The 27,354-nt window shown below is 40.0% G+C and overlaps 1 protein-coding gene and 2 non-coding genes across 3 annotated transcripts in view; 1 reads left to right on the top strand and 2 right to left on the bottom strand.

The window, feature by feature from the left end:
• LOC128069412 (P2R1A-PPP2R2A-interacting phosphatase regulator 1-like) overlaps positions 1-23,443 on the bottom strand; it is a 38,140-nt gene extending 14,697 nt beyond the window's left edge. The window contains exons 1-3 of the mRNA XM_052662621.1: positions 23,391-23,443; positions 22,919-23,093; positions 16,940-17,018 (exon numbers count right to left, since the gene is read on the bottom strand). Of these exons, the coding sequence (XP_052518581.1) occupies positions 16,940-17,018; positions 22,919-23,093; positions 23,391-23,406 (270 nt within the window). The 5' untranslated portion in view covers positions 23,407-23,443. The remainder of the gene's footprint in view (positions 1-16,939; positions 17,019-22,918; positions 23,094-23,390) is intronic.
• On the bottom strand, positions 20,697-20,768 carry TRNAC-GCA (transfer RNA cysteine (anticodon GCA)). The gene has a single exon. It is a non-coding gene; the product is annotated as a tRNA-Cys (tRNA).
• Positions 23,444-26,387: 2,944 nt separating the features above from the next.
• LOC128070651 (U6 spliceosomal RNA) lies at positions 26,388-26,496 on the top strand. The gene has a single exon (XR_008201627.1). It is a non-coding gene; the product is annotated as a U6 spliceosomal RNA (small nuclear RNA).
• The last annotated feature ends 858 nt before the right edge of the window (positions 26,497-27,354 follow it).

Below are 27,354 nucleotides of genomic sequence, written 5' to 3'. Positions count from 1 at the left end.
AATAAGGCTTGAGAATTATGTTTAGAATTCATTTATCCATTACATCTGTAGCCTGATTGGCTCTTGAAATGCTAGATGATGCTAGATAATGAATATAACATATCATTCATTCACATTATATCTTAAGATCACATTGAATTGTGCATTTAAACATGTTTAATGAGCATCTACCATATGCGAAAGCCCTGTACTAGGCCCTGAGGATCCAAAGATTAATAAGACATTTTCCTGTCTTTGAAAAATTCAAAGTCTAGGTTGGGAGAACTAGGCCACAGGTAAGTTCCAGGACAAGTTAGGATTCGTAGGAGTTCAAAGGACAAAGAAAATAATTCTGCCTAGGGTGTTGGGGCTGGCTTCACAGAAGAGCGCAGGAATTCATTAGATAGAGAAGAGAAAGGAGGCTATTTCTGGGAGTGGAAAGAGATGCTCAGGCAGAGAGGCATGTTTGGGAAACAGAGAGGCTCAGGGTGGCTGAAACTTGGCATATGGTAGAGCATGACAGGAGGTAAACTTGAGGGAGAAATTTGGTTGAATCCAGGTTGTTGTTTTTGGACTTTAGCCTTTGAGCCCAATAGGAAACCTAAAGAATAGGTCTCTCTGAGTTCTTAAACCTCAAGGGTATTTTAGACAAGAAGATCATATCTGTTTTAGAAAGTCAACCCTAGCAGTGAATGCAGAACAAATTGACGGTGGAGGGAAAAGGGACTAGAAGCAGGGTCATGGACCAGGCAAAAGATAACAAGGGTTTGACCGAAACAGAGGGATAAAGATAAGGAGGCAGATTGGAGAAATGATAAGAAAGTAAAAGGAACTAAAGACTGGCCTGAGAGTTCCAGCTGAAACTATAGATAGATAGTGGCCAAGAAAGGCAATAAGAGGAGCAGGTTGCTGGTGGGATGGGGGAAAAGAATGAGTACCCAGAAAATGTGTGTTCGATAAACAAGTGTTCTTATGAAGCAGATAGTCTGAATTTTTATCAGGTTTTAAAATTTGTCTTATGACTTTAAAGGAGATATTGTTCAGTCGCTCAGCTGGGACCTCATGGGACAGCATGACAGGCTTCCCTGTCCATCACCAACTTCCAGAGCTTGCTCAAACTCATATCCATTGACTCAAGGATGCCATCCACCCATCTCATGTTCTGTCACCCCCTTCTCCTCCTGCCCTACCTCACCAATTATATTTTGCTTAAGATAGTTCTGAAATCAGCTTTTTTTCTTATTATTTTCTAGAAGGTGGAGGAAACAGCCAAGGTTCAATGACATTGACACATCATCAACCAAAAGTCATAACTTATATTAGAGTTCACTCTTGGTGTTATACATTGTGAGTTCAGGTAAGTGTATAGTGACACAAATCCGTAATTACAACATCATACTAAGCAGATTCACAACCTATTAATCCTGATCTTTAATTTTTTTCAACAGAAATTAACTCACTTTTTTCTCATTATGAAACAATCAATACATGCTCAGTATAAAACATAATTAATGAGGGAAAAAAGCATCACCCACTATCCACAAATGGCCATAGTAAATATTTCAGTGATTTTTTTTCCAGATACTATTTTCCAGTTTGAGTTCTTTATTTTTTCTAATAACACATGCCAGCTCTGCATCTGGAGCACCTGAGCTCTTAGCTCCTGGTCCAGGTTCTATCAAAATGTCTACTGTTCATTAAATTCTGTGCAAGTGCAATTTAGAAGGTGACCACTATACACCCTCAAATGCATACATGTTAGTCAAAGCATATACCAACTTTGATGCTGAGTGGGATGTTTTGAACAGTGAAACGGCCATTAGGACTAAAGATATGGTTGAAGTCAACATCATCAACAATTTGACCATCTACAGCAAGGAACAGAGGCATATTACTTTTGCCTGTCAGAGAAGTACCAAAAAGGGACTTGCATCAGCAGTGAAGTCAGACTTGTCCAGCCATCTGGGGAAGGTGATTTGGGGCCTTCTGAAAACACCTGCTCAGTACAAGGATTCCAAGCTCAATGGCTCCTCTGTGAAGGGGCTGGTGACTGATGAAAACTCTCATTGAAATCCCCTCCTCAAGGACCAACCAGGAGCTGGAGCAAAAAAAAGTCTACAAGGAAATGTACAAGAGCTGCAGCAAATAAACAGTCTACAAGGAAATGTAGAAGACTGCTCTGGAGAATGACATTATTTCTGATACATCTGGCAACTTCTGCAAGCTGACTGTTGCCCTTGAAAAGGGTAGAAGAGCAGAGGATAGCTCTGTCATTGACTATGAACTGACTGGCCCAAGATAACTGAGATCTCTATAATGCAGGAATGAGCAGGAAAGGAACTGATGTCCCCAAGTAGATCAGCATCAAGTGTCACCTCCAGAAAGTATTTGAAAGGTACAAGAGCTATAGCCCTTATGATCAAGAAGGAGGTCAAAGGAAAACGCTTTCCTGAATCTGGTCCAGTATATTTAAACAAGAAGCCTTTGTGTTTTGCTGACTGACTGTACAACTCCATGAAGGGCAAGGGAACTCACGATAAGGTCCTAATTAGAATCATGGTATCCTGCAGTGAAGGAAGGGGACACATTAAAAATTGGGTCTGAATTTAAGGGAAAGTGTGGTGGGGCCCTGTACTACAACATTCAGGAGGCTAGCAAGAGTGACTACCAGGAAGTGTTGCTTTGCCTGAGTTGTAGGGGTGACGCCTGACATGGAACAAGTGTCCAGAAGTGGGCTGTCTGTGCTTCCAGCTGACAGTTCTACAAAATCAGTTTGCTATTAACAATCCCCCTGTGAGGATGACGTTAGCACTGCCTTTTCCCCCACCCTGCCTAAGCACTCCTGGTTTTCCAAGCAAGTCTCTCCTTTTAGTCAAAGAAATGAACATTCAAAGGAGTCAGAAGTAAAATCTATGATATAAAACACTTTGTTTGCCTCTTTTGTACTGCATGGTAAACAGAAGCAAAACAAAACCCAAATATATTCCAAGTACCTTTCCATGTTAAAATTTATCTGCAACATCATTTTTAAAGGCTTTCCATGTTAAAATTCACCTGCAACACCATTATTACAGAAGTACCATAATAAGAAGCACCTATTTATGTGCCAGACATATTGTAGACCACTCAATTCTCACAACTCCATGATATAGATATTATTATTGTTCCACTGTCCCCATTTTTTTTATTGGCCATACTCTGTGGCTTATAGGATCTTAGTTCCCTGACCAGGGATTAAACCTATGCCCCCTGCAGAGGAAGTACAGAGTTCTATCCACTGGACTGTCAGGAAATTCCCTATTGTCACCATTTTAAATTTAGAAAACTGAAGGCCAGAGAAATTAAGCAACTTGCTTAGTAATACAGCTAATAATTGCTCGAACTGGGACTCAAACAGATAAGGAAGGTCATTTATTTAATCTGTTCCCTGTTGCAGGACATTCATACTGTTGCCACATATAAATAATGCTATGATAACAATCTTTACATGTATCCTTAATGAATTCTTTAGGATAAATTCATAGAGTTGGAATTTCTGGATCACAAGGCTGTTGATACCCATTGCTGAACTACCCTCCAGAAAGCTCATACAAATTCACTTTCCAGCAGTGTTATGAAAATCTTGATTTCTTTGTACTTCTCCAACATTAGATATTACTGATAGTTTTTTAAAAATTGTATGCCCGGGATTTCCTTGGTGGTCCAGTGGTTGAGAATCTTCTTTGCAATGCAGGGGGACATGGGTTCATTCCCTGGTTGGAGAACTAAGATCCCACATGTCACTTTGGAGCCTGCATGCCACAATTAGAGAGTCTGTGCATATTTCCATGGACCGTGATGAGAGATCATGTGTCACAACCTGATGCAACCAAATAAATGGTTTTTTTTAACTGTATGCCAACTCTTAAGGGATATTATAAAAGTAATCTATTTTCCAAAGCAAGTAGAAAACACTGTGATTTATCCAATAAAGAGTTTTGGATATTCTCTCCCAATGTGCCCCAATATTAGCATTAATCATTGAGAAGTTGTGCAGTAACATGCACCAAATCTTAAAAAAATTAGTTTTACCTTTAAAAAGTTCTCATATTTATTTCCACACACATACATATCTTTAAACAAGCAGAATTTTAACAAGTTTAATTCATGCTACTGATGCTCATATCATCATCATTCAAATGCCCAGAAAGTTCACAATATAGAAGGTGCAACACTAGGTTTATAAGATTTACTATCTAATTGAAAAGACATGATTACTTGAACTTAAATATATAATACATTCTATGTACAAGATGGGGCTTTATCTAAATGATAAATGATTGCTATTGAAAACAAAACAAAAGAAGAGAATTGCATGGTGTGGCAAACTCTTCTAATTATGAAAGACTTCCTGGAAGTGATTATTTTTAACTGATATCTAAAGGAGTACACATCAAAGCTATATATTGTCACCCTGCTTACTTAACTTACATGCAGGGTACATCGTGTGAAATGCCAGGCTGGATGAAACACAAGCTAGAATCAAGATTGCCGGGAGAAATATCAATAACCTCAGATATGCAGATGACACCATCCTTACGGCAAAAAGCAAAGAGGAACTAAAGAGCCTCCTGATAAAAGTGAAAGAGGAGAGTAAAAAAGCTGGCTTAAAACTCAACATTCAGAAAACTAAGATCATGGCATCTGGTCCCATCACTTCATGACAAATAGATGAGGAAGCAAAGGAAACTGTAACAGACTACTTTCTTGGGCTCCAAAATCACTGCAGATGGTGAGTGCAGCCATAAAATTAAAAGATGCTTGCTCCTTGGAAGAAAAGTTATGACAAACCTGTGAAGTGAAAGTCGGTCAGTTGTGTCCAACTCTTTGCGACCCCATGAGCTATACAGTCCATGGAATTCTCTAGGCAAAATACTGAAGTGGGTAGCCTTTCCCTTTTCCAGGGGATCTTCCCAACCCAGGGACTGAACCCAGGTTTCCCACATTGCAGGTGAATTCTTTACCAACTGAGCTATCAGGGAAGCCCATGACAAACCTAGACAGAATATTAAAAAGCAGAGACATTACTTTGCTAACAAAGGTCCATCTAGTTAAAGCTATGGTTTTTCCAGTAGTCATGTATGGATGTGAGAGTTGGACCATAAAGAAAGCTGAGTGCTGAAGAATTGATGCTTTTGAACTGTGGTGTTGGAGAAGATTCTTGAGAGTTCCTTGGACTGCAAGGAGATCAAACCAGTCAGTCCTAAAGGAAATCAGTCCTGAATATGCATTGGAAGGACTGATGCTGAAGCTGAAGCTCCAACACTTTGGCCCCCTGGTGTGAAGAACTGACTCGTTGGGAAAGACCCTGATGCTGGGAAAGATTGAAGGCAGGAGGAGAAGGGGACGACAGAGGATGAGATGGCTGAATGGCATCACCGACTCGATGGACATAAGTTTGAGCAAGCTCTGGGGGTTGGTGATGGACAGGGAAGCCTGGCATGCTGCAGTCCATGAGGTTGCAAAGAGATGGACATGACTGAGCGACTGAACTGAACAGAAAAGACAGGAAGGAATTGGTTTAGCTTCAGACAAAGGCTCAGAATTCCTAATGGGAAAAACTTTATCCAGGAAATCCTGAGAAGATTGCCTGACTGAAATTGATGCCATCAATAAGGATACAGTGTGAAATGTCTGTGGAAGGTAGGGTTTGAAACTGAGCTGAGCTAGATAATTATAAGCCACAATAAAACTTTTAAATTGAACAAAATATGGATCAAATATTGGACTCGGTTGGTCTTTTAGTAATAACTTGGAAAATTAATTGTAGAAAAGGCATTTACAAGAGAGTTCTCCCAAAGGTTAAGTACTATAGGTGGTATATGCAAGGGAGTTGCTTCAGGTAATTTTTCTATATGAAACTAAGTTTTAAAATAGTTTCCTGAGATGTCAATAAATGTCACTGGTATCTTTCGTGTACTAATACATTTCCCATTGTGTCATTCTATCACACTTTAGGGGGAAAAAGTCCTTGGGAGGAAGCAAGAGTACCAGCACCAGGAATGGTGTCACAGGGCAGGGAGGGTAGGAGTGGGAGCAGGGGCCTGGGAGGGTGCAGGGTGAAGCTGATTCCCAAGTGTTATCTCTAGTGAAGGAATTAAGATAGGAGAAAATATCATGCTTAGTTCCATTTAAGAGAAACCACAGAAAACTAATATTGTAAAGAGACTAAATTTTAAAAATGCTTAACATTCCTAGGTTTGCTAATTTTAACCTATTTCTTACTGTAGTTACTAGAGATAAAGCACTTAGAAAATTCTGAACAAGGGTTATATGCTATGTTTATGAATGCCTCTGCCTAGTTCCCCAAACAATTTAAAATGGGTTATGAAGATATTGAACATGAACTGAATGTAGGCTAGAAGGACAGAGCATAAAGCAGGATAAGGAATGTATTACACACTCACTATAAATTAGATTTAGAGTTCATAGTCGCCAATGTGTAAAGCAAAACCAAATCAGGTAAACAAGCATTGGTAGCCATAAAATTAAAACAGACAAATTGCTCAAGTAAAGTCCAACTGTTCCCGACAGGAAGATGAAAAACTTTTCCTGCTTCTGCTGGAGTAGGGGGAGGTGGAGATGGAGAAGACAGAGCTGCATCAAATTTAACAGAGTTTCCAGGAAGAGAATTCCTAGTGGAAGAGTTGGAAACAGGCATGCCAACCTCAGAGGTTTCACGGGATACAGCAAAGGGGTAATTCGGGGGAAGACACAGTCTCCATAAGCAGAAGAGGACCTCCATTACTGCTCATCAGAAGTGGGGTGGAGTGGGGCTTCCCTGTGGTCCAGTGATTAAGACTCCATGCTCCCAACGCAGGGGGCACAGGTCTGATCCCTGATCAGGGAACTAAGATCCTGCATGCTGTGTAGTATGGCCAAGAAAAGAAAAAGTGGGGTGGAGTGGAGTGATTTCCAGACAGTGGTGAAGAAAAATTTGAGCTTAATTAAGAAAATAACTGTGAGATAGCAGATTTTTACAAGCTTTGTACATACACATCTCTATTTGTGTGTTAAATAGCACCCATAATTCTTTATAGCTCAGGGCTTCCCTTATAGCTCAGTCAGAAAAGAATCTGCCTGCAATGCAGGAGACCTGGGTTTGATTCCTGGGTTGGGAAGATCCCCTGGAGAAGGAAATGGCAATTCAGTCCAATATTCTTGCCTGGAGAATCCCATGAACAGAGGAGCCTGGCAGGCTACAGTACATGGGGTCACAAGAGTTGGACACGACATAACGACTAGAGAGAGAGAGAGAGATGATTATAAATGCCCTCAATCACCACATTTTTTTCTAAAACACTGTTCTGCCTACATTTTAATACATTAAAATCAGTGCCAGTTAAATTTTTTAATTGTGGTAAAATATACATAAAATTGGGTGTTAGTTCTAAAAGGTCTTGTAAGTCTTCATGGAACCGTTCAACTTCAGCCTCTTCAGCGTTACTGGTTGGGGCATAGGCTTGGATTACCATGATATTGAATGGTTTGCCTTGGAAACCAACAGAGATCATTCTGTCATTTTTGAGATTGCATCCAAATACTGCATTTCGGACTCTTTTGTTGACCATGATGGCTACTCCATTTCTTGTAAGGGATTCCTGCCCACAGTAGTAGATATAATGGTCATCTGAGTTAAATTCACCCATTCCAGTCCATTTTACTTCACTGATTCCTAGAATGTTGACATTCACTCTTGCCATCTCCTGTTTGACCACTTCCAATTTGCTTTGATTCATGGACCTGACATTCCAGGTTCCTATGCAATATTGCTCTTTACAGCATTGGACCTTGCTTCTATCATCAGTCACATCCAGTCCTTTTCATTATAGGGGACTGGAATGCAAAAACAGGAAATCAAGAAATGCCTGGAGTAACAGGAAAATTTGGCCTTGGTATATGGAATGAAACAGGGCAAAGGCTAATAGAGTTTTGCCAAGAGAACACACTGGTCATAGCAAACACCCTCTTCCAACAACACAAGAGAAGACTCTACACATGGACATCACCAGATGGTCAACACTGAAATCAGATTGATTATATTCTTTGCAGTCAAAGATGGAGAAGCTCTATACAGTCAGCAAAAACAAGACTGGGAGCTGACTGTGGCTCAGATCATGAATTCCTTATTGCCAAATTCAGACTTAAATTGAAGAAAGTGGGGAAAACCACTATTCAGGTATGACCTAAATCAAATACCTTATGATTATACAGTGGAAGTGAGAAATAGATTTAAGGGACTAGATCTGATAGACAGAGTGCCTGATGAACTATGGATGGAGGTTCATGACATCGTACAGGAGACAGGGATCAAGACCATCCCCATGGAAAAGAAATGCAAAAAAAAGCAAAATGGCTGTCTGAGGAGGCCTTACAAATAGCTGTGAAAAGAAGAGGAGCAAAAAGCAAAGGAGAAAAGGAAAGATATAAGCATCTGAATGCAGAGTTCCAAAGAATAGCAAGGAGAGATAAGAAAGCCTTCCTCAGTGATCAATGCAAAGAAATAGAGGAAAACAACAGAATGGGAAAGACTAGAGATCACCTCCAGAAAATTAGAGATACCAAGGGAACATTTCATGCAAAGATGGGGTCAATAAAGGACAGAAATGGTTTGGACCTAACACAGGCAGAAGATATTAAGAAGAGGTGGCAAGAATACACAGAACTGTACAAAAAAGATCTTCACGACCAAGATAATCACAATGGTGTGATCACTCACCTAGAGCCAGACATCCTGGAATGTGAAGTCAAGTGGGCCTTAGAAAGCATCACTATGAATAAAGCTAGTGGAGTTGATGGAATTCCAGTTGAGCTATTTCAAATCCTGAAAGATGATGCTGTGAAAGTGCTGTACTCAATATGCCAGCAAATTTGGAAAACTCAGCAGTGGCCACAGGACTGGAAAAGGTCAGTTTTCATTCCAATCCCAAAGAATGGCAATGCCAAAGAATGCTCAAACTACTGTACAATTGCACTCATCTCACATGTTAGTAAAGTAATGCTCAAAATTCTCCAAGCCAGGCTTCAGCAGTGCATGAACCATGAACTTCCAGATGTTCAAGCTGGTTTTAGAAAAGGCAGAGGAACCAGAGATCTAATTGCCAACATCCACTGGATCATCGCAAAAGCAAGAGAGTTTCCAGAAAAACATCTATTTCTGCTTTGTTGACTATGCCAAAGCCTTTGACTGTGTGGACCACAATAAACTGTGGAGAATTCTGAAAGAGATGGGAATAACAGACCACCTGACCACCCTCCTGAGACACCTATATGCAGGTCAGGAAGCAACAGTTAGAACTGGACATGGAACAACAGACTGGTTCCAAATAGGAAAAGGAGTATGTGAAGGCTGTATATTGTCACCCTGCTTATTTAACTTCTATGCAGAGTACATCGTGAGAAACGCTGGACTGGAAGAAGCACAAGCTGGAATCAAGATTGCCAGGAGAAATATCAATAACCTCAGATATGCAGATGATACCACCCTTATGGCAGAAAGTGAAGAGGAACTAAAAAGCCTTTTGATGAAAGTGAAAGTGGAGAGTGAAAAAGTTGTCTTAAAGCTCAACATTTAGAAAACTAAGATCATGGGATATGGTCCCATCACTTCATGGCAGATAGATGGGGAAACAGTGTCAGACTTTATTTTTGGGGGCTCCAAATCACTGCAGATGGTGATTGCAGCCATGAAATTAAAAGACGCTTACTCCTTGGAAGAAAAGTTATGACCAACCTAGATAGCATATTCAAAAGCAGATAGTATATTCATTTGCCAACAAAGGTCCATCTAGTCAAGGCAACGGTTTTTCCTGTGGTCATGTATGGATGTGAGAGCTGGACTGTGAAGAAAGCTGAGCACCAAAGAATCGATGCTTTTGAACTGTGGTGTTGGAGAAGACTCTTGAGAGTCCCTTGGACTGCAAGGAGATCCAACCAGTCTATCCTAAAGGAGATCAGTCCTGGGTGTTCATTGGAAGGACTGATGCTGAAGCTGAAACTCCAATACTTTGGCCACCTCATGCAAAGAGTTGACTCATTGGAAAAGACCCTGATGCTGGGAGGGATTGGGGGCAGGAGGAGAAGGGGATGACAGAGGATGAGATGGCTGGATGACATCACCGACTTGATGGACATGAGTTTGAGTGAACTCCGGGAGTTGGTGATAGACAGGGAGGCCTGGCGTGCTGTGATTCATGGTGTCGCAGAGTCAGACACGACTGAGTGACTGAACTGAACTGAACTGATACATAAAATTTACCATCTTACATTTACCATTTTTTAATTGTACAGCTCAGTACAATTAGTACTGTTAAATAAATACATTTGTGTTGTTATGTAACAAATCTCTAGAATCCTTTTCATCTTGCAAACATGAAACTCTATAGACTCATGAAAGAACACCGCCCTCAAGCCCCTGGCAAACACTATTCCAATCTCTTCTCTGGGAATTTGAATACTCTAGATTCCTGCAGCATCAAATTTAGGGACAGTCTACTATGAGACATGATCCTTAAACTTAAGGTTCATGCATTCAGTAACACTTTTTAAGTACATTTGACCCTTGAACAACATTGGTTTGAACTGCACACATCGATTTATACATGGATTTTTTTTCAATAAATATACAGCTGGCCCTGAGAGTTCCCACTCATGGGTCCAAACAACCACAGATTGCAAACAATACACAACCTGTGGCTGGTTGAATCTGAGGATTCAAACCCTTGGATATGGAGGGCAGGCTATGGGACTGGAACATACTCAGATTTTGGTATCATCTGCATCATGGAATCAATCCCCCATGGATATACCAAGGTACCAAGGGACAATTATATTTTCAAAACAATATTTGTATCAAGAATGATTTTTCTACTTTGCAATGTGATATATTAGCTAGAAATGAAAACATCTCTATTGTTGATGCTCTGTGAAAAAATTCAAATAGTATAGAAACACATAAGGCAGAAGTAAAAATTGTCCCGTAATTCCATGCTCCAGAGATAACTACTAATAATAGATTGATATATATCCTTCTTGACTTCTGTAAATATATAGATTATGTTATACACCCTGCTTGTTTAACTTCTATGCAGAGTACATCATGAGAAACGCTGGACTGGAAGAAACACAAGCTGGAATCAAGATTGCCAGGAGAAATATCAATAACCTCAGATATGCAGATGACACCACCCTTATGGCAGAAAGTGAAGAGGAACTAAAAAGCCTCTTGATGAAAGTGAAAGTGGAGAATGAAAAAGTTGGCTTAAAGCTCAACATTTAGAAAACTAAGATCATGGCATCTGGTCCCATCACTTCATGGGAAATAGATGGGGAAACAGTGGAAACAGTGTCATACTATTTTGGGGGGCTCCAAAATCGCTGCAGATGGTGACTGCAGCCATGAAATTAACAGACGCTTACTCCTTGGAAGAAAAGTTATGACCAACCTAGATAGCATATTCAAAAGCAGAGACATTACTTTGCCGACTAAAATCCGTCTAGTCACGGCTATGGTTTTACCTGTGGTCATGTATGGATGTGAGAGTTGGACTGTGAAGAAGGCTGAGCACCTTCTGATGCTTTTGAACTGTGGTGTTGGAGGAGACTCTTGAGAGTCCCTTGGACTGCAAGGAGATCCAACCAGTCCATTCTAAAGGAGATCAGTCCTGGGTGTTCATTGGAAGGACTGATGCTGAAGCTGAAACTCCAGTACTTTGGCCACCTCATGTGAAGAGTTGACTCATTGGAAAAGACTCTGATGCTGGGAGGGATTGGGGGCAGGAGGAGAAGGGGACGACAGAGGATGAGATGGCTGGATGGCATCACTGACTCGATGGACGTGAGTCTGAGTGAACTCTGGGAGTTGGTGATGGACAGGGAGGCCTGGCGTGCTGCGATTCATGGGGTCGCAAAGAGTCAGACACGACTGAGCAACTGAACTGAACTGAACTGATACATGTGATTCTGAACCCTGGGTTTAATTACTAGATACAAAGGTGAGTGAGGCTGCTCAGGATTGTGGAGTGGATAGATGGAAGAAACCTGGGCCTCTAATGACATCACTGAGCCACTGAAGTAACCAACCCCAGAACCTCCTTTCACAAACTTCTTGTTATTTGGTATAATAAAGGTCCCTTATTGTTTAAGTCACTTCTAGTTGAATTTTGTTGCTTTTGCCCAGAACATTCTAATTATCATTTCATTCTCCTAGATAATTCAGCCTATCTATAATGAAGGCACATATGTATCTCCATAAATTTTATAATGAGGTAATACTTGGAACAAAATAAAGCATATGCATAATGCTGTTACAGCAAGCTAAACCAATAAGCCTTGAAATTCCCATCATCAAATAAGGTAAAATGACTTCAGTTCTGCCAAACCCAATCCATTGTACAAGATGGTTTATTTTAAATATACATGATATTAAGCTGAACCTTATGGGAACTAAAAGCCTAGAAATCCTAAGGAAAATTATGCATTTAAAAAAATGCCAGGTACCTAGTTTCTCTACATAGATTCTATTACTAGTAAAAGACATATTTAATGAGCATTTAGCAGTATTCTTGCCTTTAGAATTCCATGGATAGAGGAGGCTGGTGGGCTACAGTCCATGGGGCAGCAAAGAGTTGGACAACTTTCACTTTTAGTAGGTATCATTGCTGTGCCAAGTGTTTTACACTGATTGATACAATCACAACAAACTTATGAGGCAGAAGCTATTACATTCCCATTTTACAGATGAGGAAATTAAGGTGCAGAAAGGATAATCTGTCCCCAGATAATCAAGTTCATATGTATAGTGCCATTTATGGGTCCTTGCCTCTCAGTCATATTTTAACCCAATCCATTCTGGCTTCTTCTACCCTTTTCTCCACTGAACTTTCTTTCAAATTAAAGTTCATAATAAGCTCCATTTTGGTAACTCAAAGGACACATTTCAGTCTTTATCATGTCTAACCACTTTGTTTTCTGTGGTTTTTCATGGTACTACTCTCCTCTGAGTCTCCTCCCATCTCTCTGACCATTCCATCATAGTCTTACTTGGTGGAGCCTTTTCTGAGATTGTCAAAAAAGCAAGAGAGTTCCAGAAAAAAAAAACACATTTATTTCTGCTTTATTGACTATGCCAAAACCTTTGACTGTGGATGACAACAAACTGTGGAAAATTCTTGAAGAGATGGGAATACCAGACCACCTGACCTGCCTCTTGAGAAACCTATATGCAGGTCAGGAAGCAACAGTTAGAACTGGACATGGAACAACAGACTGGTTCCAAACAGGAAAAGGAGTACATCAAGGCTGTATATTGTCACCCTGCTTATTTAACTTATATGCAGAGTACATCATGAGAAATGCAGGACTGGAAGAAACACAAGCTGGAATCAAGATTGCCAGAAGAAATATCAATAACCTCAGATATGCAGATGACACCACCCTTATGGCAGAAAGCAAAGAAGAACTAAAGAGCCTCTTGATGAAAGTGAAAGAAGAGAGTGAAAAAGTTGGCTTAAAGCTCAACATTCAGAAAACTAAGATCATGGCATCTAGTCCCATCACTGCATGACAAATAGACGGGGAAACAATGGAAACAGGGACAGACTTTATTTTGGGGGGTTCCAAAATCACTGCAGATGGTGATTGCAGCCATGAAATTAAAAGACACTTACTCCTTGGAAGGAAAGTTATGACCATATTAAAAAGTAGAGACATTCATTTACCAACAAAGGTCCATCTAGTCAAGTCTATGTTTTTTCCAGTAGTCATGTATGGATGTGAGAGTTGGACTGTGAAGAAAGCTGAGCACCGAAGAATTGATGCTTTTGAACTGTGGTGGTGGAGAAGACTCTTGAGAGTCCCTTGGACTGCAAAGAGATCTAACCAGTCCATCCTAAAGGAAATCGGTCCTGAATATTCATTGGAAGGACTGAAGCTAAAGCTGAAACTCCAATACTTTGGCCCTCTGATGCAAAGAACTGACTCATTTGAAAAGACCCTGATGCTGGGAAAGATTGAAGGTGGGAGGAGAAGGGGACGACAGAAGATGAAGTAGTTGGATGGTATCACCGACTCAACCGACATTAGTTTGAGAGAACTCCGGGAGTTGGTGATGGACAGGGAGGCCTGGCGTGCTGCAGTCCATGGGGTGGCAAAGAGTCAGACTGAGCAACTGAACTGAACTTTCTGAGATTGATTTTTAAAGCTTTTTCCTATTCCTCTTCTTCTCTTATACTCTCTCCGTAGGTCATTTCATTCATTCCCATAGCTTCAAATAATGATCTATTAATGATCCTAAATGTATCTCCAGCCCAGATCTCTATCCCAAGCTTCAAACTTGTATATATAACATCTCCACCTGAAGATATCAGAGAACCTCAAACTTAACAAGTCCAAAACTAAACTCATCTTCCCTTCTAAATCTACTCTTCTGCCAATGTTCCCTTCCATCAATTCCACTATCCCATCAATTGCCCAAGTCAGAGAGCTAGTAATCATCTTTGCCTCCATTGTGTCCCACTCTCCATCGAATCTATCACCAACTGATCCTACTTTTCAAATATCTCATGGATCTTCCCACTGCCACCGCATTTGTCCAAGCTACTATCAGCTGTTTGCCAGAGTTATTACAGTTGCCCATCTGATCTTCTTACATCTACTTTGGTCCTCTTCCAATCTACTTGCTACTCTGAAGCCAGGCTAATCTTTTTAGAAGTGCAAATTTGATCACAGACTTAGATTGGTCTGTGATTTGGTCAATCGCAGACTTAGAATTCTTCAATGAGTTTCCATTGAAAATAGGATAAAGTGGAAAGTCTTTCCTTTTTTTGGCTGTACTGCATGGCTTATGGGACCTTAGTTTCCCTAACCAGGTTTTGATTTCAGGCCCTGGCAGTGAAATCCTGACCACTGGACTGCTAGGCAATTCCCAAAGTGCAAAATCTTTAAAATGACTTTTAAGGCCCTACAAGATTTTTCACAAGTTTACATCTCCAACGTCATTTCTCTCCATTTCATCTTTACTTTCACTCTAGCTAGAATGGATTGAGGAAGAAAGATTTGTTTAATGAACAGTTCTAATTTTCCCCCAATATACTATTATTGCATTTGTGGTAATAATGTTGAATATCATTTTATAAAGAGGAAAGTGCTCAGTTTTAAGATTAGAAAGCAATATTTTAAAATAGAATCCAAGCTATAGCATTTCATTAAAATGTTCTATAGCTTTCATCATATTAAATCATGTAAGAGAAATACATGAATAATTGTATATAAACAAAGCAGATAATCTAAATGAAATGGACAAATTTCTAAAAACACACAAATTACCAAACTAACTCAAGAGGAAATATAAAATCTCAACAGACCTGTTAACAAGTAAAGAGAGAGACTCTGTTTCCAAAACCTCCCAACAAAAAAGTCTATAGCCAGATGGCTTCACTGGTGATTTCTATCAAACATTTAAAGAATCAACACCAATCTTAATAAAACTCTGCCAAAAATGTAAGAGAAGGAACATTCCCTAACACATTCTATAATATCAGCATTACCTCAACACCAAAGTCAGCAAAGATACTATAAAAAAACTATGGACCAATATCCCTTATGACTGTAAGTGGAAAAATTCTCAACAAAATAATAGCAAACCAAATCCCATAGTACATTAAAAGGATTATACACCAAGACTAAGTGAGATCTATCCTAGGACTTCAAAGGTGGTTCAATAAAAGAAAACCAAAGTAGTAAATCATATTAACAGAATGGAGAGGAAAAAACAACATAATCATCTGAATAGATGCAGGAAAAGCCTCTGAAACAATTCAACATCCTTTGATGATTAAAAAAAAAAGACTCAGCAAGCAGGAGTAGAAAGGGATTTCCCTAACATGAAAAAGGGCATTTACCCAAACCTTTAGCTAATATCATACTCAATGATGAAAGACTGAAAGCTTTCCATTTATGATCAGGAATAAGGCAAGGATGTGTGTTTTTTGAGACAAGAGAGACGTGGTGGTTGAATAACATTGTGAATTCACCAAATGCCCCTGAATTGTAACTTTAAAATAACTATGTGCTATATGAATTTCACCTCAACAAAATGATTCCTAGAGTGAAACATTTATTCACTTTGGCTTACTGACGTACAAGCATATTTCCTATGTTTACAGGATAATTAGTAGATGAGTTATCATTTAGAGACGGCATTATAACACCATGAAAAACAAACTATATTTTCAATTCAAGATAAATATGAGATAAAGTCAAGCTATAAGCCTGAAAATTACCCTTAGGAGAACTTGCAAATTTCCCCCTCAAAATCAGATTGTTCTTCTAAAAACTGGAAGCCAGATGGTTTTATATGTAAAAACAAACCTCAATGTTAAATCCACATGGGATTTAAAAGTTCATTCTCCTGCAGCTGCAGCAGCTGCACCAATCATAACTGCAGTCAGTGTGATTATTTTTCCTTCACTACTGTTTAGAACAATGTTTCTCAAAGTGGAAACTTGTTTAGAAATGCAAGTTCTCAGGCCCCACCCTAAAACTCCTGAATCATAAACTCTGGGGTTGAGGGCCAGTCATCTGTTCTAACAAGCCTTCCAGATTCACACTCAAGTTTGAGAACCACTGGTCAACAACAATAGATAATGGCAACCCACTCCAGAACTCTTGCCTGGAAAATCCCATGGATGGAGGAGCCTGGTAGGCTACAGTCCATGGGGTCGTGAAGAGTCAGACATGACTGTGTGACTTCACTTTCACTTTTCACTTTCATGCATTGGAGAAGGAAATGGCAACCTCCTCCAGTGTTCTTGCCTAGAGACTCCCAGGGATGGGGGAGCCTGGTGGGCTGACGTCTATGGGGTCGCACAGAGTCAGACATGACTGAAGCGACTTAGCAGCAGCAGCACAAGCATTTTCTTACCAGACTGTGTTGTGTCATACATGTTGCACTGTTTCTTCGAGTTGTTATTGAATCAGATCGTAACACTTGTGAACTATCACTAAGAAGAAAAGGAAAACATTTGTCATTTAAAATTCATTACAAACTTTTTTTTTAAGAAATAAGATTTCAAATCCTTAAACAACATTGCCATTGATGTAAATATCTTCTTTGTGGAGACAGCTGTGCAGCTGTAGAAAATAAAACATGCACACACACACACACACACACACACACACACACACACACACAAATCCTTAGTTGACTGAACCTAAACAAGCGTCCATGAAAGGTAAGGAATTCTCAAGCATGCCCTTTTACCTCTAATCATGCTACCAAGAATAAGTATAAATTATTGTGGCCTTAGAGACACATCATTTTCTGTGTAAAGCTGTAACCAATTTAAAGTTGTGATTGAAGCTATTATGTGCTAGCAGCAATTTCCTCTGGACTCCCAAACATTCACATGGATGAGAGGGATAGCCACTAGCAGGGTCAATAGAAATGAGCTTTTCAGATATGTCTCATTTGGCCTACCCAGTGTTAAAAATTTTTATTAATTAGCTGTGCACACTTGGAACAACTATGGAGATTTCACATAAAGAATTCGGATTCCAGGTTTCTGGCTTCTGTTGAAATTTTGCAAGAGTTTGCCACACTGAATCACATTCCCCCATGGCAACAATGAACTGAGCTGAGCAACCACTGCCTGCTGAAGATGTTCCTAGTTTCGTCAGCTGTGAAAGTGCCTGCTTAGCCAGCCTTGACCTGATTTGAGCTTGGGACCCTGAAGAAATCTTTCCCTATTTATGTTTTCATTTTGTTATAACTTTAGAAGCATTTTTATTTTATATTGGACTCTAGTTGATTTACAATGCGTTAGTTTCAGATATACAGCAAAGTGATTCAGTTATACATACATATATATCTTTTTTCAAATTATTTTCTCATTTAGGTTATTATAGAATATTGATGAGAGTTCCTTGTGCTATACAGTAAGTCCTTGTTGATTGCCTAGTAAATATAGTAAAGTATGTTGTTATAACTTTTTTTATTTTGAAACTGACTCACAAGAAATTGCAAAAAGAATATAGAGTGTTCTTGTGTACCTTTCGTCCAGGTTTCCCTAATGATAATAACCTATCTTTACCATGTTCTTTTCCACTCCCTATATCCAATTAAGTGCCAGTTCTTTTAGGTTTTACCCATGATTTTTCATGTCCATCATGCTTTCCAGGTTCCTTGCTAAAAACTAATTCAAAGCATTCTTACTTTTCCACCAACTCTGTAATAGTCTAATTGGTCAGCTCATCTCTGTTCTTTTCCTACTGCAATCAGCTTGCTCTCCTGCTCACAACTTTCAGTGATTCTCTTCATTGCCTTCTGAATTCAGTTACATTCTTTACTATAACTTTTGGGCTTCCCTGGTGGCTCAGACGGTTAAGAATCCACCTGCAATGTGGGAGACCTGGGTTCAGTCCCTGGATTGGGAAGATGCCCTGGAGGAGGGCATGGCAACCCACTCCAGTATTCTTGCCTGGAGAATCCCCATTGATAGATGGAGCCTGGCGGGCTACAGCCTACAAGGTCGCAAAGAGTCAGACACGACTGAGCAACTAGGCACACACACTATAATTTTCAAAGCCCTCCACAATTTAGCTCCACAGACTTTTGGATTTCACAGACCAGGAAAATTTCAAAACAAAATCTTGGCACAAACATGCAGTTGCATTTTCTCTTGCCAGGTAAGGTCATTAAAAAAAAATCTCATCAACTACCATCATTTCATTTATAAAAGGGCATTTTGTTATTAAAAAAAAAAAAGCAGGACTGACAATACAGGTCAGAGTAAAATACAGTAATGCCCAGGAAAGTATGCTGTATTTAACTTTTTAAAGCCATGGATTAGGTAGAATGTCACTTGGGATCAGCACTGGTCAGTAGGTAAACATTTGGGAGTCAGTGATCCAGGCAGAGTTGACCAGGATTCTAGAATACACCTATACTTTCCTACTTCCAAGCCTATTCCATGTTCTTGAAATGCTGTTCAGTTACCTGGCCCCCTTTCTTCCAGTCTGCTTTCAATTTAGGACCCATCTTAAGTGCCATCTAATCCAAGAAACTTTCTTGTATTCCTCACCAATCCTGTCATTTCTAACTCCCTTCTTTTAATTACCCTAGGACTTTCTTTCCCTTCTAAGCACAGATCTTACTCGACCATACATTTAAGTCTTCTCAGTATTCATTTTCCCTATTAAAAGCTTATTGAGCCTTGAGATACATCTTTGCAGTGCAGTAATTTGCATATAATAGGCAGTAACAATGTTTATGAGAGGATATGTGTATATGTATATTTTACTTCCTTTCCCAGTCATTTTCCCCTACGAGAACAGGAATATATTTTATCAGTTACTACTAGGAAGTTGGAGGGTCACTAATGGGTTGCATATTTCCACTGTCTTTTGCATGTGGGAGGTAATTCTTTTAAAAAAAATTTTATTGGAATATAGTTGATTTATAATGTGTTAGTTTCAAGGTGTACAGCTAGGTGAATCAGTTATGCATATACATGTATACACTCTATTGTAGATTCTTTTCCCATACAAGCATTACAGAGTATTCAGTAGAGTTCTCTGTGCTATACATTAAGTCCTTATTGGTTATCTATTTTATATATAGTAATGTGTACATAATGGCAACCCACTTCTTCCAGGTTTGTATTAATACAAGCTTATAAAACCAGTGTGCTTGCACTCAGTCGCTTTAGCCATGTCCATCTCTTTGCGACTCCGTGGACTATAGCCCACCAGGCTTCTCTGTCCATGGGATTCTCCAGGCAAGAACACTGGAGTGGGTTGCCATGCCCTCCTCCACAGGATCTAGATGGTTGATAAAGTCTGTAAAGGGCCAGACAGTAAATATTGTGGGCTTTGTGATCCATACAATCTTTGCTGCAATTACTCAACTCTGCCACTGTAGTATGAAAGTGGCCCAAAGATAGTAAGTGAACAAGGGGGTGTGGCTATGTTACAATAAAATTTTATTTGCAAAACCAATCAGTTTGGCCCCCAGGCAATAGCTTGTCTTTCAAACAGAATTGAGGCACTAACAGTTTAAATGCAGGGTCAGACTAGTGGTATTTAAAGAGGGAAGGCACTGGCAGAAATCCAAGAACTTAATCTCTAATAAGGGCCACAGAAGTAGAAGAAAAAAATACCTTTAAATAAAATCACTGACACCAGTAGTGAAGTCAGCCACCTTGAGGGGCTAAAGATAGAATCAAGAGCTTCAAAACTTTTGACATTGATATTTTTATTAATACAAGATGAATACAAAAATGTACAGGAACTTAAGAAATAGTGATGTTTGTATTAAAGAGTTGACACTTACACAACAAATTCTGCAAATGCTGGTGCAAGGGAGACAAGTCTTTATACATAGGAAACATCAAACAAAATTGGAAAACTGCTTCAAAGAAGTGCAACAATATTTAGTAAGCTGTGAAAGAGGCAAGGCAATGAGTATGAAAGGCCAAGTAAAAGAAAGTGCAGTGAGCAGTGGACATACTCCACTGAAAAGAATCTGCAAGAAAATGAATGCAACTAAAGTGAAGGGAAGTCGCTCAGTCATGTCTGACTCTTTGCGACCCCATGGACTGTAACCCACCAGGCTCCTCAGTCCATGGAATTTTCCAGGCAAGAGTACTGGAGTGGGTTGCCATTTCCTTCTCCAGGGGATCTTCCCAACCCAGGGATCGAACCCGGGTCTCCTGCACTGCAGGCAGACGCTTTACCATCTGAGCCACCAGGGAATGCAACTAAGGCTCCCTGTAATTCTGCTCTAAATTTTTCTTGTTGATTACATGCTAAGCTTGTCACAACAGCACAAAATATGCCCTCAGATCACTTGGACCAGTTCCTTGACCTCAGGCATGCCATCTATCATTCCTATGCTACTTCTTCTTGATAGACAAGAGTCCCTGGACTTGGTCTATCTTTCGGTTTAATTCCTACTAGAGAAATATGCAACTGCCCTTCACCATTCTGTACAAAAATTCATGTCCAGCATCAGGATCTTAAGCTATGGAGTTCTACACTGTAACCATGCTCTAATATAATACACATTTCCAATCTTTTGCAGAACAAAGTAAAGTATGAAGGGATAACTGTGATCACTCTCTTTATTTCCAGGACTTTGAGGATTGGGACAAGGGACCTGGTCAGCTGCCCCTCACCCCCCACCCCAGCACTTAATATATTAAATAGAATCCACATGTTCCTGCAAATATATATTCTCCATCATCTACATATTTGTGACTTGTTTCTTCATTTCATTGAGCTTTTCAATAAAATGAACATTCTCAAGTATTTTCTTCTACTAGCAGAGTGCACCCATAACAATTCATTTATTCACACAACAGGATTTACAGTAGAATCCTGAATTTATAGCATGTTCTTTTTCTCGGTACAACATGCAGAGCTGTCTCCACCCCTTATTTTTCTATCTGCCTATTTTATAAGGTAATGTATTATTTTCAGGTCACTCTTAGTTTGTGTTTCATTTTGTTAGAACATACTCTCCCTTAACTCAAAAGACCAGAAAGCTGCATTTATTTAATTAGTCAGCTTAGATATTGACTGAAGTGAAGTGAAGTCGCTCAGTCGTGTCCAACTCTTTGCGACCCCGTGGACTGTAGCCTACCAGGTTGCTCTGTCCATGGGATTCTCCAGGCAAGAATACTGGAGTGGGTTACCATTTCCTTCTCCAGGGGATCTTCCCAACCCAGGGATCGAACCCGGGTCTCCCACACTGCAGGCAGATGATTTACCCTCTGAGCCAGTGGACAAAGCACTAGCTTAGGAGTCTGGAGCCACAGCTTCCTAGTACTGATCGATTACTGACTATGACATCTTGGAGATTGATGGACCTGTTAGCCCATACATTAAACAAGGAGGGTAGATCTGGTCTCCTGAGTTCTCATCTAACAGTTGTGAATTACAGCTATCAAGTAGGATGATGCCAGCAAAAGGTGAGGTGCAAACTTAATAAAATGTATGCAGTGAAGGCATTTTTCAGACATTTTTACAATATTAAGAAAAACTTATAATACTGGGATGTGAAATCCAAGATCTCACTTTAAAATTCTATTTTAAGAAATAAGGTTGAGTCAGGCCAGATCTTTGGATATATGCAAGAAATACAGTTAACCATCAGTTAATCTTTTAAACCTTTTTTCATCATCAGATCTCGAGTCTTTTTAGGCATTTCCTCCCTCATTAGCTCCTCTTCGAGAATTCCCACACGATTTTAATACAAATATACTGCATATCTGTCTATGTGCCATATATACATATCTGTTTTATGCATATGAGAAAAAAACTTTCACCTGCCAAGAACTAAGTAGGGCCAACGTAGGTTACTGAGAATACAAAAGTAGGAAATCAATTTTCTGTGATAGCTAAACTTTTTGTTCAAATAAAAACTAGGTGTAAAAAGGCCCAAGCTTATTTACTTGCCAACCATTCCCACTCTGAGTGTGCTAAGGTGAAGGTCAGAGGTGACAAAGTAGATGAGAGAATGACAAAAATTACAGCCATTACAGATCTGGAGGCGAGGGTGGGGAGTACACAATTTCTTCAATGGTGTGGGTAAGAGATGGGGTGAACTTAGAGAAAGCCGTGCTCCACACCAAATAGTTGCTGCTTTCGGGTCCTGGATCCTGATGAACTGTCAGAAGAGGACGTCACGTTTCATTTGTGCCCTTGCCCTACAGCCAGCCCGTCCCCCTTCCCCCCGCCCCCAGGCTGAGAGTGGGATCTTCCGGTCACCAGGAGCAAGGGAGATACCTGCAGAACCTCGATGAGTCAAGAAGTGGGAATGCTATTGTAAGTCACTTTCTTGCAACTCTTGCCACCCTTTCCCGCCCGCGCAGGCCTCCTCCAATATCTCAATCCTGCTCACCCAAGGCCACTGATCAAAGGGGCGCTGCTGGATCGCCTCAAAGTGTTATCTTCTGTAGTGGTTGAACTCGGGAGCACCTCCAGTTGTAGTTCCATTTTCTCCCGTGCTCTGTCCGTGCAGAAGCTTAGTTTGGAGCTCTCTGGTTTTTCTGGCTCCCGTTCACATAAGAAGTCAGCTACGTGAGGAGATGATGTGGGGAGAGAGGAAAAAGAAGAGAGAGAAGGAAGTTCTTAGACAAGTGCGTGCTCACTTTTGCAGCCCTACCATCCCTAACACCATTGGGCACAAAGTGGGACAGGACTGGCTCCGACCCTCCTAACTCCAAGCTTGGGGCACCTAACACTGAGATCTTCCACCTCCAAGCCTGTAATGAACATGAGGAATTTATCGTAATCCGTGAATCCTCCTTTATTTCCCTCAGCCAAGGAAACCCGGGTAAGCCTTTCCCGTCAAAACAAAAACTACAACCCACTGCCTTGCAGAATCATTTGGGCACTGCGCTTCTGCGCATGCGTCCTGGGTCCGGCCCGCTGACGCACGTTTACTACGTAAGCAATGAACATTATTACAGGCGCCTGTGTCCGCCGTGAAGCGGGCGCACGCGCAGTGAAGGAGCCTTTTTTCGCAAGCCAGGCACTCTCTTCTCTCTGCCTAGTGCGGATTCACCTTGGTTGTTCCTCCTCTCCTCCCGTGTTAACCCTAGCATGGTTTCCTTAAGCATTATTTAGGAAAGAAAGGATGGAAATAAGGTGTATGGGAGCGCCATCTTTTCGCCCTAAATCTAATACTCAGTTTGGGTTAGCTCATTGTCTCATGACTGAGGCAACAAGCTTGTTACCTCTCATGAATTTTTCCATCCTGTTACAAAAGACAACCTAAACCTTTGCAATGTAAAAAACACTAAAGCCTGGGGGTGGCGGTGGAGGAGAGGACCACCCGCTCTCAAAGGATCATGTTAAAGTCCTAACACAATTGGAACCAATTGCGCTAATAGAGTGTGTGTGTGTGTGTGTGTGTGTGTGTGTGTGTGTCTGTGTGTGTCTGTGTGTGTGTGTGTGTAGGACCACCCGCTCTCAAAGGATCATGTTGAAGTCCTAACACAATTGAAACCAATTGCGCTAATAGTTGTGTCTGTGTGTGTGTCTGTGTGTGTTGAATTTAGTATCCATTCAAATCAGTGTTGCCATTTAACATTGTAAGAACTGCTCTTTTAGAATTTTTTTTTTACCACCTCTTAACTCCATACTAATAATTTTGAAAAACCACCCATCTTAGGAACCATATAGAGAAATGGCAGAGAAGGCAAGTGAAACGATTGAAATGGGAGTTATTAATTAAAAGAATCATAACACGGTATAGCACTTTACAGTTTAAAAAGATGTTTTCACATATTTATCTCAATTGGTTCTATCATTAACCCTGTTCAGCTAATCAGTGGTGAATTTAAAATAAATAGGATTATCTTGAAACAGTTCATGACAAGTTTATGTCATAAACATGAAAGATGACAATCATTCTTCATTCTGAGAATAGAATAAGAAAAGTGTAATTATATTAGACAGAATTAGGTTACTTAAATCCCTGACATGAGGACGATTTGGAGTCTCCATTCCTGATATAAGACAGGTTAACAATAGCTACCATTTGGGGGCCATTTATTATGTGCCAGGTACTGTCCTAAGCACTTGAAATATGTGATCATATTTAATGCTTACAGTAACTCTGTGAGATAGGCACCATCACAATGCCCATTTTTCAAAGAAGGAAACTGAAGCTCAGAGGGATTACTCAAATTACAACTACTAAGTGGCAAAGCCAAGATTCCTCTGCTGTTCTATTTAAGTGGAAAGACAGACCAGGGGCCTCTGGATATTTCTCTGGACACTATTTCTGAACAAGCAAGCACTCAATAAATAGTTATTAAATTATTTTATAAATAAAACAGGTTTAAGTAACTTGTCCTTCACAGCTATCTTGTAAATTAGGTAAATATTTTCTATTTTACAGTTGATAAAATTCCGGAGAGATTAATGGCACATAACTAGGTAGCAATAGAATCTGGGCTGGTACCAAAATTCCTGAAAGCCACTGTGGAATTTCCCAGGGTAAGCTGGAGAGTTTATGAAAGATGGCAGCTAAAACTGAGCCTTTACTCAGAGTGACTGCAGAGGCAGTGGTTAAATACAGAACAGAGGGTCAAAACGAAACCATCTGAATAAGATAAAAATATGGAGTACATCAGAGAACAAAGAGCTCTTACTTTCAATCTACTGCTTATTTTACTTTTCAAAGAGTTTGTTAATATTCTTGGCAGGCAATAAGGTTTAATGGATATGCAGTGAATGAAGAGACAAATCAAATCTCATCATGTCTAAACATTACTGATATCTAGTTTTTTAAAATGGTCGCAAAAGAGTTGGACAGGACTTAGTGACCAAGCTACAACAAAGTACATAACACTAAGAAAATAGGTATAATAAAATAAGGAAAGAGCAACTAAGAGAGAGTTTTGAGAAAAGGGATTAAGAATATGAAATGATTAAATACATGAGATAACAATAGTTTCCAGCTACTACCAAAAAGGAGGGATTCTCTTTAACTTAAGTTCAGCTATATGACAGGAACCTAAAACCTGTAAAAATAGAAACAGGACATACTCAAGTTGGAAAGTCAAAAGGAACAAGTACTACAAAAACAAACATTTCTATATACTAGAGTGGCAAACACAATATTTAAAGAAATTATTTTTACTTCCCATTTTTACCCACACATTATTATACCAACCTGGCTGTGTTCCCTGATCAGTATTTGCTGTTCTGCAGTCATGTGCCATGATCTTGAGTTGTTGTTTTGCTTAGATGTATACCTTGACCCTTGTGGTGCTCTTCTCTGTGTCCCAGTCTGCTGCCATCTGCCCCTTGCCTCTTTCCTGTGAAAGGTGTCCCACAAACATGTCATAATCACTTCTTTATTTTGTCCGTTGTCATGGCAACTTTAAAGCAACACGTTAGCCTTTAGTTATCACAAGACCAATACAGATACAAGTTGATCCCAAGCCCACGAACCACAAACACCAAAACCTTTCAAAAGATTTACATAAAGAGTAAAAGGAACTAGATAGAATGATATGAATAATGAATAAAACCTGAAAATGATGGTCAAGACAGCATCTGTCTTCTCACATATCCTTGAATTTCTCCTAATTGTTCAGCCCCAGAAAGTTAAGGATTCTTTTAAATTGTTTGGCTCTTCAGAGTTAGGGACTGTGCACTTGGTCAACAAATGATTATTTGGTAGCTATTGTGAACAATAAAATGTACTATAATTTTTTTTTGAGCAGATTGATGGGGAGTGGGGTATGGCTGAAACACTGAGATAAAAAGAGAAACATAAATTGATTAAAAAAGAACAGAGCTTGCTTTTCTAATCCAGCTGGCAGGAAAATATAGGCAATTTAAAAGAAACTATCTTGTGCTTGCTTCAGCACCACAAATATCCCAAATTGGAATGATAAAGAGATTAGCATGGCCTCTGGACAAGGATGACATGCAAAACTTTGTGAAGTGTCTGATATTTTTTCATCTCACACTGGTCAGAATCAGTTCAGTTCAGTTCAGTTCAGTCACTCAGTCGATTCCGACTCTTTGTGACCCCATGAATCGCAGCACCCCAGGCCTCCCTGTCCATCACCAACTCCCGGAGTTCACTCAAACTCGTGTCCATCGAGTCCGTGATGTCATCCAGTCATCTCATCCTCTGTCGTTCCCTTCTCCTCCTGCCCCCAATCCCTCCCAGCATCAGAGTCTTTTCCAATGAGTCAACTCTTCGCATGAGGTGGCCAAAGTATTGGAGTTTCAGCTTCAGCATCAGTCCTTCCAATGAACACCCAGGACTGATCTCCTTTAGAATGGACTGGTTGGATCTCCTTGCAGTCCAAGGGACTCTCAAGAGTCTTCTCCAACACCACAGTTCAAAAGCATCAATTCTTCAGCACTCAGCTTTCTTCACAGTCCGACTCTCACATCCATACATGACCACTGGAAAAACCATAGTCTTGACTCTACGGACTTTTGTTGGCAAAGCAATGTCTCTGCTTTTGAATATGCTATCTAGGTTGGTCATAACTTTCCTTCCAAGGAGTAAGTGTCTTTTAATTTCATGGCTGCAATCACCATCTGCAGTGATTTTGGAGCTCCCCAAAATAAAGTCTGACACTGTTTCCACTGTTTCCCTATTTCCCATGAAGTGATGGGACCAGATGCCATGATCTTCGTTTTCTGAATGTTGAGCTTTAAGCCAACTTTTTCACTCTCCTCTCTCACTTTCATCAAGAGGCTTTTTAGTTCCTCTAAACTTTCTGCCATAAGGGTGGTGTCATCTGCATATCTGAGGTCATTGAGATTTCTCCTGGCAATCTTGATTCCAGTTTGTGCTTC

This window comes from Budorcas taxicolor, chromosome X (assembly GCF_023091745.1).
Source record: "Budorcas taxicolor isolate Tak-1 chromosome X, Takin1.1, whole genome shotgun sequence".
NCBI lineage: Eukaryota > Metazoa > Chordata > Mammalia > Artiodactyla > Bovidae > Budorcas > Budorcas taxicolor.
This window is presented reverse-complemented; position numbering and strand designations above follow the sequence as displayed.